This window comes from Colletotrichum truncatum (assembly GCF_014235925.2).
Source record: "Colletotrichum truncatum strain CMES1059 chromosome Unknown Contig_0001, whole genome shotgun sequence".
Taxonomy (NCBI): domain Eukaryota; kingdom Fungi; phylum Ascomycota; class Sordariomycetes; order Glomerellales; family Glomerellaceae; genus Colletotrichum; species Colletotrichum truncatum.
In genome coordinates, this window is record NW_027222398.1 from 6393420 (window position 1) to 6405834 (window position 12415).

General features: G+C 51.3%; 6 protein-coding genes across 6 annotated transcripts; 3 read left to right on the top strand and 3 right to left on the bottom strand.

Annotated features, from left to right (window-relative positions):
* Positions 1-387: 387 nt before the first annotated feature.
* CTRU02_201777 (DNA-directed RNA polymerase ii subunit rpb11) lies at positions 388-1278 on the top strand (the record flags this gene model as incomplete). Its single annotated transcript, XM_036729903.1, has 4 exons — positions 388-404; positions 817-875; positions 927-1037; positions 1088-1278. The coding sequence occupies 4 exons, from the start codon at positions 388-390 to the stop codon at positions 1276-1278; spliced, it is 378 nt and encodes a 125-aa protein (XP_036578437.1).
* Positions 1279-1742: 464 nt separating this feature from the next.
* CTRU02_201778 (U6 snRNA-associated Sm-like protein LSm5) lies at positions 1743-2263 on the bottom strand (the record flags this gene model as incomplete). The annotated part of the gene is made up of 6 exons (XM_036729904.1): positions 1743-1778; positions 1834-1897; positions 1953-1980; positions 2039-2090; positions 2133-2188; positions 2239-2263. 6 exons carry the CDS (start codon positions 2261-2263, stop codon positions 1743-1745), a joined length of 261 nt encoding a protein of 86 aa, XP_036578438.1.
* A 243-nt stretch (positions 2264-2506) lies between these two features.
* CTRU02_201779 (3'-5' exonuclease) lies at positions 2507-4515 on the top strand (the record flags this gene model as incomplete). The annotated part of the gene is made up of 3 exons (XM_036729905.2): positions 2507-2760; positions 2829-3826; positions 3875-4515. 3 exons carry the CDS (start codon positions 2507-2509, stop codon positions 4513-4515), a joined length of 1893 nt encoding a protein of 630 aa, XP_036578439.2.
* Positions 4516-5331: 816 nt separating this feature from the next.
* On the top strand, positions 5332-6642 carry CTRU02_201780 (UMTA; the record flags this gene model as incomplete). Its single annotated transcript, XM_070203922.1, has 6 exons — positions 5332-5439; positions 5535-5705; positions 5773-5810; positions 5886-6023; positions 6119-6538; positions 6588-6642. The coding sequence occupies 6 exons, from the start codon at positions 5332-5334 to the stop codon at positions 6640-6642; spliced, it is 930 nt and encodes a 309-aa protein (XP_070062504.1).
* Positions 6643-7712: 1070 nt separating this feature from the next.
* On the bottom strand, positions 7713-8370 carry CTRU02_201781 (uncharacterized protein; the record flags this gene model as incomplete). Its single annotated transcript, XM_036729907.1, has 2 exons — positions 7713-8135; positions 8278-8370. 2 exons carry the CDS (start codon positions 8368-8370, stop codon positions 7713-7715), a joined length of 516 nt encoding a protein of 171 aa, XP_036578441.1.
* Positions 8371-9816: 1446 nt separating this feature from the next.
* Positions 9817-11592, bottom strand: CTRU02_201782 (glucan synthesis regulatory protein; the record flags this gene model as incomplete). The annotated part of the gene is made up of 3 exons (XM_036729908.1): positions 9817-11384; positions 11443-11495; positions 11582-11592. 3 exons carry the CDS (start codon positions 11590-11592, stop codon positions 9817-9819), a joined length of 1632 nt encoding a protein of 543 aa, XP_036578442.1.
* Between the last annotated feature and the right edge of the window lie 823 nt (positions 11593-12415).

Sequence of the window (12415 nt, forward strand, 5' to 3'; positions counted from 1 at the left end):
GTAGGAGGCTATATTGCTGGATTGTGATGGTTAGATGCACCGCCACATGTGGTAATGTGGCGCAGTCGACAATTCCTCAGGGTATCCACTTTTGGTTTTGCGACTCCCCCAAGCAAGGCGTTACGTCCAGGTCACTCTCACCTCTTCTAGTCCCTCTTCATCCATCCCAACCATCTAAATTATCTATCAAGTTTCGTGCTCACAAAGAAAGAGGTAAATATTTGACTCCAGAAGACACTTAACTCAGCTCTAATAACGTACACAGACGTGTGTGGCTCGCTTGTCATCCAATTTTTCTGTTGACCGCTTACCATCTCTGCCTAAGTCGTCAGTCTGCTGGTGGTTCCTAGTACATAATATACTCTTTCGGACCTCAATTTCGCCAATATGAACGCCCCGGATCGGTAAGTCACCTACAGTTTCATGTTACCACTGATTCGTGAGTTGTTCATGTTGTTCTACGGCCCTGCACCCGGACAGTGTCTGAAATTGCAGTTACCTTACTGCAAAGCCCATGCTCGTCTGCAAAGGTTATACAGTCGTATACATATCCTTGCGACTGAGTAAATGAAACTCCCAGTTCAAATTTCCTCCTTTCTCTTGCCTAAGACTGTTGCTGTCTACTATGGACATCTACTCTCTTACAGTCACGTCCACCAAGCCGCCATAAGCAGAGAAGCATATTGGAAACCCCTCGTTGCTACGCTGTCCGGCATGTCGAGCAATCCAGATTTCCGACTCCGCAGCCCTAGCAATTCATTCTTTTTTTTTTTTTTTCGGTTGAACGTACGTACGCAAAAACTAATAGGCATCTAGTTTCGAACTCTTTCTCCTCGCTGATGGCGAGAAAAAGATCGAGGAGAAGGTCTTCTCCGGTATGTGTTCACTGTATTACTTTTACTCCACGCAAACTGACCCAGTGCTAGGAATGTCCAACACGTCGGACTTCATTTTGAAAAAGGAGGACCACACTCTCGGCAATCTTCTGTCCGAGCACCTGAAGCAGCACAAGAACGTCCTCATGGCCGGCTACAAGAGTACGCTATCCTGCGCCTATGCAAGCAGACATCGCTGACGTTTCTTAAAGTTTCTCATCCTAACGTGCCTGAACTCTTCATCCGCGTCCAAACAGACGGTGCAATCACCCCCAAAGAAGCCCTCGTTCAAGTTATAAAGCGTCTCATGCAGGACTTCTCACATCTGAGCCGGGAATTCACCCGTGAGTTTGAGCTGCGTCGCATGGTCGAGGCTGGGCGCTCCAATCAACAAGGCCAGTAGAGCGGCGGACGATTTACGTGAAGCATGGTTTTATTCTGGGCGTTTGGGCGGACATGGTCATAACGATTATGGAAATGGAGGTCTGATACCACAAAGATGGCACAGGGACACGTCATTGCTGGTTTTCGCTTATGTGGTTTACGGTTCTCAGAGTAGTGAGAATAACTCTCGAAACGAGGAAAAGTTCATCATTGCGAATTACGTCATTAACTATGCGAGTACTCTCTCTCGTGAAGTTCGATTTCTGCATGCCCCGTAGAGCTATCTCCTTCCAGCCTTGCACCCATGATATCTTTCAGTATGCAAGGCCGACTCGACTTGCATATCGTGACTCGCTGTCTTCCGATCTGCGGCCATTCATTCAGGTCCAGTACATGCCTATGTCTTAGGAACCGTGGCCCCGATCTCTTTTCGACTCCTGAAACCTCATTTCTAGCACCCCTACATGTCCTTTGCAGGTGCTTCTACGCGTTTACGGGTCCCTCCCCACCAGGAATGAGCTATATATACTTGTCAGTCCAACAGCGAAAGAAGCGCCGCGATTTAGAGGCGTACCATGCAGATGTTGTTTCCGTTCAAGAGGATCTTGGGCAGCTTCGTGTGGTTACCCGAGTAGTCGCTGGCTGGCGTTAGTAGAGGCACATCATCTCATCCGAGGGGGAAGAACCACGCACAACTCGGTAACATCTTCCAAGACCATGTCTGCAACAATTTGAGCTTCAAATGTTCAACATGAGATCAAATTTCAGGCTTTACTCACTGACGTAGTCATCGAAGCCGAGGAGAGTGCCGCTGAATTCTGTCGCGCAAGTCAGAAAAGTAGGGCCTAAAAGAATCCGGTGAAAACACCTACCCTTGTCGCCTTTCATTACGACCCAAATTCTTGATCCGACACACTTGTCGATCAGTTCTAGGCATATTAGCTATTGGTGTTCTGAGTCCATAGACTTGTGGACGTACCCAGAGGGAGCAGTTGAGACGCCATTTTGTTGTCTGATTTCCGTTGTGTAAGCTGGGTTTTCGACTATTTTGACTGCCTAGATGCCAACCTGAATTTAACAGGGATTATGGGCGTCGGGTGGGTTGATGTTCGTCTTGGTCCGGAGGTTCTTTGCTGCCCGCCAAAATGCCGAAGCTTGAGATGATTGATGGTGAGCTGTGGTGTGAACGGAGCCAGGGGCGTGAGCGTAGAGTTCAATCATGTGATATATCATCTGACAGCGCGAGCATGACTAATCTTGGCCACGGTAGAGCTCCCCTCTTCAGTGGCTACAGTGAATCACCTACAAAGCTTACTGAGCCCCTCTATCATTCACGACGCGTCTGCCTGACGGACGGCGTCCAGATTAATTGCGTCATGCCCGCTGGCCAGCATGGTGCATCACTGTTCTGCCGAATACACCCGCTGGGACTGAGGGGTATTTCTAGGCGTTGTAGCCCGAATTGGGCTTTCCAATCGTTTTCCCAATTTTGGAGCGGCCTGTACGTCTTACTTGGTGTTCCTTCATGTGTGATTCCACTGCTGAGTGACGGGACTGACACTGCTCCAGTCGCTTGAAATCAAACATGTATCCTTCCAACGGCCGGCTCTGGAACCCCAGCCACGGCATTGTCTTTTCTCCTGCGATATCTGAGGACAATTCGCATCCGGGAGTCGACTTGCTTCGTTCTTTGCACACCACTGTTCCGAACGCTCTGCAAACCTCTGCTATAACAGACACCTCAGAGAGCGATATCCATTCCGAGGATGACGATGCACCATTTTCAACGGCACCGGAGCATCAGGTGGCATCTGATATGGATGATCCTATTAATGCGCTTTTGGCAGCCGCTGATTACACCCAGAACGAAACCCAGCCGACAGTGGAGGTTCGGGAGAGCTCTGGTCCTGCGGAGCCTCCTGTGACAGGACTGGACTTTCAAATTCCACCAAAGGCGTTCCATGAAGCGAAGAGCGCACCTGAGGGTTCATCAGAGTCTTTCTACACCTATACGCTATACCGGCGTCCCTCTGGGGATGGAGACGAGCAGAAAGTCAAAGTTCACTATTGCAGAAGCAAACACACTATGGAACGAGTATGCCAATATTTCTTGAATGACGATGTTCTTGGATTTGATCTTGAATGGTACCCCGATGCGAACAGAAATTCAGGGCCAAGAAAGAACGTCTCGTTGATTCAAATTGCGAATCAGAGCCGGATTGCGCTCTTCCACGTCGCGTTATTTCCGGAAAAGAATGATTCACTCGTTTCTCCGACTTTCTTGAAAATCATGGAGGACCCCAACGTGAGAAAGGTCGGTGTAGCCATCAAGTCAGATTGCACCCGACTGCGGAATCATCTTGCAGTCGATACCAGAGGCATTTTCGAACTTAGCCATCTCTATAAGCTTGTCAAGTACTCCGCGGAGGGTCGTTTCGAGTTGATAAACAAGAGGCTGGTGCCTCTTGCTACGTTGGTGAAAGAACACCTTGGTCTACCAATGTTCAAGGGATCAGACGTCCGGTCAAGTGACTGGTCGCAGCCTCTTAAGATGGAACAAGTCTCGTGTAAGTGCACTCATCAGTTTTTTCTTTTTGCTTACTGACCGCGGGTAGACTCTGCCACAGATGCATACGCGGGCTATCAACTATATCATGTACTCGAAGGGAAGAGAGAGAGCCTCGAGCCGACGCCACCTCGGCCACATGACGCTGAGCTCAATCTACCAATCCGACTTGCAGATGGGGTGTCAATCCCGACTGGGGGGGAGAGCACGGCAGACATTCAACAAGGGAGTGGTGCAACTTCGACATTGCCCCAATCCACAGCAGCTAGGGTGAGCATGTTCGCTGGGGTGGATGCTGAAGACGAATCAATCGCTGAAAGCCTCCAAAAAATACCCGTGGTTGCTCCCAAGAAGTTCCAGAAAGACCCTCGAGTTACCGCCGCAGATGATCAGGTTGCGGGCTACCGCGCGTCGGTCAGCTCTCTCCGTGCGGCGCCGTGGAATATTCGGTCGTACTACATTTGGAAAGACAATGACGACCTCAACCCAGAGGCTATCGCCAAAATTCTGCGAGAACCCCCACTGCAGACGATGACTGTAGTGAACTACATCCTGGAAGCGATCAGGCTGGAAGAGCTGCCGTTCGACAAAGAACGGCTGAAAAACGAAGTTTTAGGGCTTCTGCCGAAGGAAGTCCTTCAGGGCAGATATAAGACTATAATGCAGAAAGCCAGCGAGCCCGAAGCGTAAAAATCATGTCGGCTAAAGAGTGGCCAGTGTTGCGCGCGCTATCGGCTATGTGTATATGATCAATTCTGTGCTATAAATGGACCACGACCAAAAAAATCCTTGTCAGCGTTGGATTCTCTGCAATAGATACCCATGTCAATTGAGTTACTTTGCATCTTCACTTCCCCGGTCTATATGCATTCCCAGTGTCCAGACAGGACGACCAAACAGGGGTTCTCTTTGAAAAGGAAAAAAACCCTCAGTAACCATGAATGTTTCTGCAGTTGTTGTTCCCGTTTGACAATACATTTCTCTGCTCCACTCGACCTGCGCAAATGGGCAGTTTCGCCGTGGAAGCGCATATGCGGTTGGCTTCACATGCATGTTTGTCTGTGTTGGAACCTCATCTAGCCAAGAAGAGGGGCTATCGTCCTGGCCATCTCCTGATCATAAAAGGATTGAATTCGACTGTTGCAATGTTGAGCTCTGGTCAAGTAGCAGTCCAAACGGCATCATACATTCAAGCCTATCAGTGGCCTACCTGTTCTTCAAATTCTCACTTTAAACTCTCAAGCTTATTGCGAACCAAGCGCGATATCTTCCCACAATGGCAGCTATTGATCATGAGGTTGAACTTGTCCCTGGCGAGGTATGAAGAGAACATATGTTCTTAACGGCGTGGGAATAACACAGTACAATTATAGGGGTTTGATGACAACAGCATTGATTCGGAAATAAGTGTAAGCCTGATTTCTCACCCCCACAGCTTCAACTTGTATTCTTATCTTGTTTTTTTAGAGTATTGTTACCTCAAGCACTAGCTTGAGGAGCTCTATCATGAACCACCGACTTGAGAATGGTAGATCATACCACGTGTACAAGGACGGCAGTAAGCGAGCAGATCTTTCACTCCATTGTAATTATTTGAATAGTGTTTCTAACCAAATATCTTAGAATATGCTGTTCCCAACGACGAGAAAGAAAATGATAGGCTTGGTACTGCGCCTCCGTCCTGTAGGCATATTTGTCCCCGACTTCTGTTAACAGTTCATTCAGACATGCAACACCATCTATTCTATCTAACCCTTGACGGCAGGCTTGGACTGGCTCCGCCGTGCAAGCCAGGCGCCAAGGTTGGCCGTGTGTTAGATCTCGGTACAGGAACGGGCATCTGGGCCATTGATTTCGGGGAAGAGCATCCCGAATCCGAGGTATCTATTGCACTAGAGCATTCTCTCCTCTTGAATCGCATCTAACCTGGCTTTTCCCACCATTTAGGTTCTCGGTATTGATCTTTCTCCTAGTCAGCCCGAGTTGTAGGTACCTTCAAGTCTCTAGGCCTTTTCCAACAACTTCAATGGCTTGAAGAAAAACTGACGCATGTGGCCAAGTGTTCCGTCGAACGTCAAGTTCGAAATTGATGATATAGAAGAAGATTGGTTGTACTCCCGACCATTTGACTATATTCACTCCCGGCTCATCCAGTCTGGCATCGCTGATTGGAAGAAATATGTAACAAAAGCTTACGAGTAAGAATTGATCTTCCTTTCAACCAGTTTATCATTCTCTGTCACTCGTAGAAATCTGAGTGCAGGGTCCGTATTAACGTTTTACATTACAATAGCAACCTTGTACCTGGCGGATATCTCGAGCTGCAAGAGGCGGATTTGACGCTCAAATCGGACGACGACACGCTGCCCTCAGACAGTGCTATGAAGAAGCTGGGCAAGTTGATTACCGAAGCCGCCGACACCTTCGGCCGCCCCTTCATCGATGCACCAACGATTAAGCAGTACTTGATCGAGGTCGGCTTCGAGGACGTGACGCTGTATTGTTACAAGTGGCCGATGAATACTTGGCCCAAGGATTCTAAGTACAAGGAACTGGGAAACTGGCATCTTATCAACCTTCTCGAGGCGTTGGAAGCCATGGCCATGGCGCCCTTAACACGTATCCACAACTGGACTCGCGAGGAGGTGAATGTTTTCTTGGTGGATGTGCGAAACGAGTTCAAGAACAGGAATATCCACGCGTACCACCCAGTGTAAGACCCCGTTCTTTGTTCAGAGCTGCGGGCATTAACATAATAGCAGCTACTCGATCGTTGGACGGAAGCCCCTGAAGGTTGATAGCCCTGCACCAGTCTAGGCTAGAGCGGCCAAAGTATCCGCATCAGTCTCTCGTTCATGATGCCGAGACCTGGAAACCAGATATTGTGAAGATGTAGAAAAACTTGCATGAGGAAGGAGGGGTGCCCAGGACCAATCCAACATACAGCTTTTCTCAGTATTCTCATTGTAGCATGCTATGATTTCATCCGTAGAAATCTCATTACCTCAATCTCCAAAGTCGCAACTTACTTGGACTTATGTGCCCAATCTATCTATTATTGCAGGATGAGAAGGAGTTGGATAACGTAAATCGTGACATATGCGTGGGGACATTGTATGAGCTATCCGGCTTCAAAGCCCCTCGTTTTACAATCGACCCTCAATGATAAGATGGAAACGAAACTTGGAGCTCACTTCCCAGTAGACGAGGGCATAACACACAAAACAACCAAACGGATACGCCAGGGCTGGTGGTATGCCGTCAAACATCGCCATCCACAACAGCGTCGTTCGTTGGCAGTCACGGGCAGAAGCAGCACGCATGATTGGCGGGGCTCTCCTTTGGGCAACTTGGCTAAAACGCGCCCGGCTGTATCCCCTTCACGAGATAGGCTGGTAAAGAGGGCCTCTCCTAATAATAGTAGACTGTCCATCTATATCTGGTTATTTCTATCCGGCAAAATCGCCGGAAAGATACTTACATATCCCACTGGGAATGACAACAGTAGAAGCATCTGCAGCCGAGAGAGAGAGAAAAAAAAAAAAAAGCTTGCTTCGCGGAAACGAAACGCTTTTCCGACACCTGGTCCCCTTCTCCAATCTCATCGAGAACGAATCACAAACATTAACCAACAATGAAGCTTCGGGAAGCGGGATTCAAATAAGAAACGCAGACTATTTGCCATGCCGCAACCTCAGGAAACCCAATGCGCCCCATTGTCCAGTGCTATAATTACACAGCTCGCTCCAGCGCCGGCGTCATCATCTTCTCAATAATCCTCACAAAAAAAGCCCATCACCACCAACATTCTTCCTTCCGCCTAAGGTCCCTGCGGAGCTGGTCCCCAGCCATCCCTAAGCCATATTAGCCCTCGGGATACATGCTCCTCACAGGGCAAGGTTGTAGCTATACTCATCCTCCATATTCTGGCTGATCCAGAGCACCACGCTGCTAAGTCCGACGAGGGCGTTGGCAACGACGTTCTCGATTCCCATGCCCAGCGCAGGCATGCCGACGTCCTGGACAACGAACTTGAGGACGAAGACTGTCACCCCGCCGGCCATGCCGCCAGCCAGCGCCGCGAAGCCGAGGAAGAGAACCACGCGCGCCTTCCATGCGACGCCGTTACCGCTGTACGAGAAGCTATCGGCCGACAGCCGCGCCTTCTCGACCGAGTTGATGATGAGCATGCCGAGGGACGAGAAGATGAGGGGCAGCCAGTCGACGAAGGTGATGTGCGTGTCGGAGCCGTTCTTGGCGGATTTGGACCAGACTGCGGAGTCGAGCATTACGTAGAATGCGATGGAGAACTGCGATAGTAGGGTCAGCGAGGGTCCAGATGGCCACGATATCGGTTGATATGGAGGGGTCGATCCAACGCAACGGCGACAGCTACGTCACAGTGCTGTGGTGGAGGTCGAGTTTCGGAACTATCAAAAGGATGAAGCTTACCAGAGCTCCGGCGCCGTAGACGCCAAAGTTACGCGCCCAGATGGTGTTGAGCCACTCCGGCTTGCGGAACTTCCAAAGGCGCTCCTCCTCCATGATTGCGTATGCGGTGGTTGGTGTGGGTAGCTAGGCTAGGTAGGTCGGATTGATCAATATTGGGGACGACTCGGTGGTTCGGTCGTCGGTATTATCGCCGAGAAGACAGTCTCACAGAGAGCTTCAATCGAATGGGACTAGTAGAATGAGCCGTCGGGGCAGCTCGATGGTGGTGAGGTCGGTCGGCGTTGTTCAAGACTGGGGAAGTGACGATGGCCCGGATGTTGGTCGCCTTGACGTTGATCCGGCACAGCTGAGGCGTCACAGTCCCACTACCTGGTCCCTGCTCCCGGAGCTTTCCTGTAGGGTCACGTGACATTCTACAAGTCACATGATCTCGACTGACACTTCTGCCCAGATATAGATCCTCGTCGCCCTTGAGCAACTCTGGACACCTGGGCAAAATGTTCAAGTGGCCTGGGCATAGGCAATCAACTTGACGTTCGCCAAGATTCGAATAGAGAAATCATGGAGCCTCGCAGATACGCAATGCTATTCTAAATGTGGTTTTTTGCCGAGAATGTGTACTTGGTATGGATACCACCCCATCAGTCTTAGTATTCATTTTTAGATGGAAACATACCCGTCTACACAGCACATTCAAGACATCAAATACGAGCACACGGCGTGGATCCCCTTTGCAGATCTGATTAGAGCGGATCGGTCTGTCACCGTGTTCTAGGCTTTTTCAGACCCCCGTTAGCACCCCGCAAACACGAATCGGTCCCAATGTCATGGAATACGAGGTGAAGAGGGGGCCATAGTACACCCCGAACTCATGTACTAGAGACCCAAGTTGATCTCTTATCCCACAATTACGTGGGAAATCACGAACAATTAAACATGAAGCAATGACACGCGAGTTAGCCTATGCTGTGTGACAGCCGACACTGTATTGAGGATTACTCCTCCGCCCATTTCTCGGAGCGCTCGAGAGAAAAAAGTAGACAAAAGGTCCTAATAGTACACTATCAATTACTGGCACGCCTGCAAACACTAGCCTTGAGATCGTCGTTGCACAACCCTCCACTCAAAGAGAGTCGTCGAAAGCCCCATCATGCGGCGACCAAGCGGCCGTCCGAGATTGACCGGATAAACAGGTTGGTGCAAATGTACGTATGCCACGCAACTATGTCCAGAGACCGAAGAGTACTCGTAGTTGCAAAATTACTACTCGACGTAACCTGGTCTTGGCCCTTTTCAAAGAGAGCCCAAAAAAAAAGTTAAAAAAGACTTCAAAAAGCCCAGCCGCCGTGTTCCCTGATGCTCGAAAAAAAAAAAAAAGTCTTCAATGTTGTATGACCCCTGCGGACGTCGTCTCGTAATGAGAGCCACGGACGCCTCAAACGCCGATGTTTTGCTGTATGACGAGCCTTGTCGTGTGACAAAGCCCCGAGAATAGGGGAACCGTATCATCGTTCTGTCGTATCCAGTTTTGCGCAACGTCTATATCTCGATCTCCTTCATCGGCTCCTCCAAAACCTCTGGTTGCTTACCATTAGGCTTGCCGTTGGCCGTGCCATTCACCTTGCCTGCAGGGTTCTCGTTCTCCTTGCCATCGTTCTCGGGCGTTGTGTCGACGTGAGATAGCAGCGACGCGCGGGAACCCTTGGGATTATCTTCGCTGGGCCTAGGGGTCTCAACTTCGACGAGCTTCGTGGGCTTGAGACCGTTGGTCTCGGGATCCGGCAGAGGGGTTTCCTCGGCCACTCGTGCAAGAGGGCTAGACTTGCTATAGCCGGGGCGGATGGGACTGGCAATTGGAGAGGTGCCGCCAAGTCGCTGCATCGATCGTCCTCGCTGTTCGCCGTTCGCCTCGTTGTTGGTAGGGCTCGAGTAGGGGGAGGTGGAACCAGATCCAGCCGGGGATCCGGCTCTGTTCTGGGGCACTACCGATCTGCGCTTCGCGGCTCTGCGGCCATACTTCTGATCCATGCGCCAACGCAAGATGCCAAAGTAAGGAGGCTCAACACGCGTCTCCTTAAACTCCCGCAACTTGAGCTCGTTGGTTTCCTCGTCCACGAACCACTTGCCGCTGGCAAGGTCGTCCGCAACCATGGCGAGGAAATGGGCCCAGGACCGTGCGATCACATACTTGGTGTCATAGTCGCGACCGAAAAGAACAATCTGACCCCATCTGCCATTAGGGCCAGGGGCAAGGTCCACGGCGAGGTTGTTACCGCCCCAATCGCGTACAAGGGGAATCCACGCAGGGTGGGCGTACGATCGCTGAACTGAATTGGGGGGAACGCAGTCCTGGCGGGCAATGAGATCCTGTCTCCAAGTAGGGTTGTTGGGGGCTGCAGGAGAGGCAGGCGTTTTGGAAGAAGATGCCTGGCCGTTGCTACCAAGAGCCTTGGAAGGAACGGCGGGCTTCCGGATGGCGGCCTCAGAGAGGAATTCCTGGTTCACCTTGCGCCATTGGTCCCATTCCTGTACGATCTCCTCGCAATCAAGCAACATGGAGCCGAAGATAATACCTGTAGGCATACCCAGCCTCTCCTGGCCGTCATGGATCATGAGGGATTCTCTCACATCGAGAGGCAGAGAGCAGTCGAGTTGGTGTTCGAGTTCGTTAAGATCGTTGTCAGTGCATCCCTCACACAGCTGATCCCAAAGCTCAGGGTAGTGCTCCTCAGCCCATGCGTCAATCTTCTTCCATGAGTGGGAAACCGGAGGAGGCGGCGGAGAACCGTCCTGGAACGACTGCATCTGCACATCACCTGGGCTCTGCATCTCGAAGCCATCGCCATGACTTGAAAGGCGGGCCGATTGAGATCTCATGCCAGGAGAGTAGGGTGCCGCCGCTGGGTTAGGGCTGGAAGGGGTATTCGGGATACCGCCACCATGGTAGCTGCTGTCGCGGGTGAGTCTATTGTAGCTATCATCGCCGTAAGGAGAGGAGACGTCGGCCCGGGAGTCGGAGGCGGTCGCGACAGAGGTAAGGATGCCGCTCTGGCGCTGGTTCAGAGGGACATGTCGACCGGTTCGGTAGGGGGAGTCAATGGTCGAGTCTGGAATACGTCAGTCGGGTTGTCAAAAAAAAGTGGTTCTGAAGTGTTCAGAACATACGTCGGTCGTAGCTAGTAAGGTCGTGCCAGAGGGAGCGGAAAGCCGCACCGATCCTGTCAAATCGCAAAGTTAATGTCTCGGCCCCCTTGAGGTCCCAAAGAAGGGACTGTATGCACAGAAACAGATGCCAACAACGTACGAAGACGCCATGGTTGGCGATTAGGCCCCGGGCCAAGGTCAATATGACGGTGAACTTGATCCGGGATTGATTTTTAAAAGACGCGATCGGCCGGTTGCGGTTGTCTCGTGGTGAAGATGAAGATCTCAGGTCCGGGGTGGAAGGGTTGTAGATTTACCCCTTTGGTCGCTGGCGTTGAAGTTAGGGGGCAACGGCCGATTCGTCAACGGGACAGGATGGATGGTAGTCTGAGAGCGTCCTTGCAGCGGCCCGTTCAAATGGTCTTGGATCACCGTCGTGGAATCGCAACGAGGTGAAGGGGCGCGGGAGCCTGTCACCAAGCGAAAGCAGAGGGTCTGGCGGGTGAATCTGGGTGTTGAGGATATGGTTTTCGACGCAGCGCGGTCAGGTCAGGGGCAGACCGCGAGGGTTGTATTGTGTGTTTATGTCTGACGGGGCGTGGAATTTTTAGAGTTGGGAACGATGGCGTAGTGAACCCGTCGCGCTTTCCCACAGTGCTAGTCGGGTGTGCAAGTGAAGGGGGTAGTGCAGGCCAGCAGGTGCAGGTGTAACGCAGAGTAGTCAATGAGGTAGGTAGCTACCTGGGCAAGCCGGCAGGGCAGGGTGGGTGGGTGTGTGAGTGTGTGAGAGGTTCCGCACTGGTCCAGTCCAGTCGACTGGTCTGGTCGGTCTGGCTAAAGTGAGGTGGTTCTGGCGGGTGGGTAGCGGACTCTGTGGCACTCCAGGGGAAGAGGAAGGGGCCCCAGTGTCAGCGTGTTGCCGTCGACTGAGCCTGCCTAATGGGAAGGGAAGGAGGGAGGGGGGGGGCGTGTTGTGTGGTGGGACTTTTAGAAC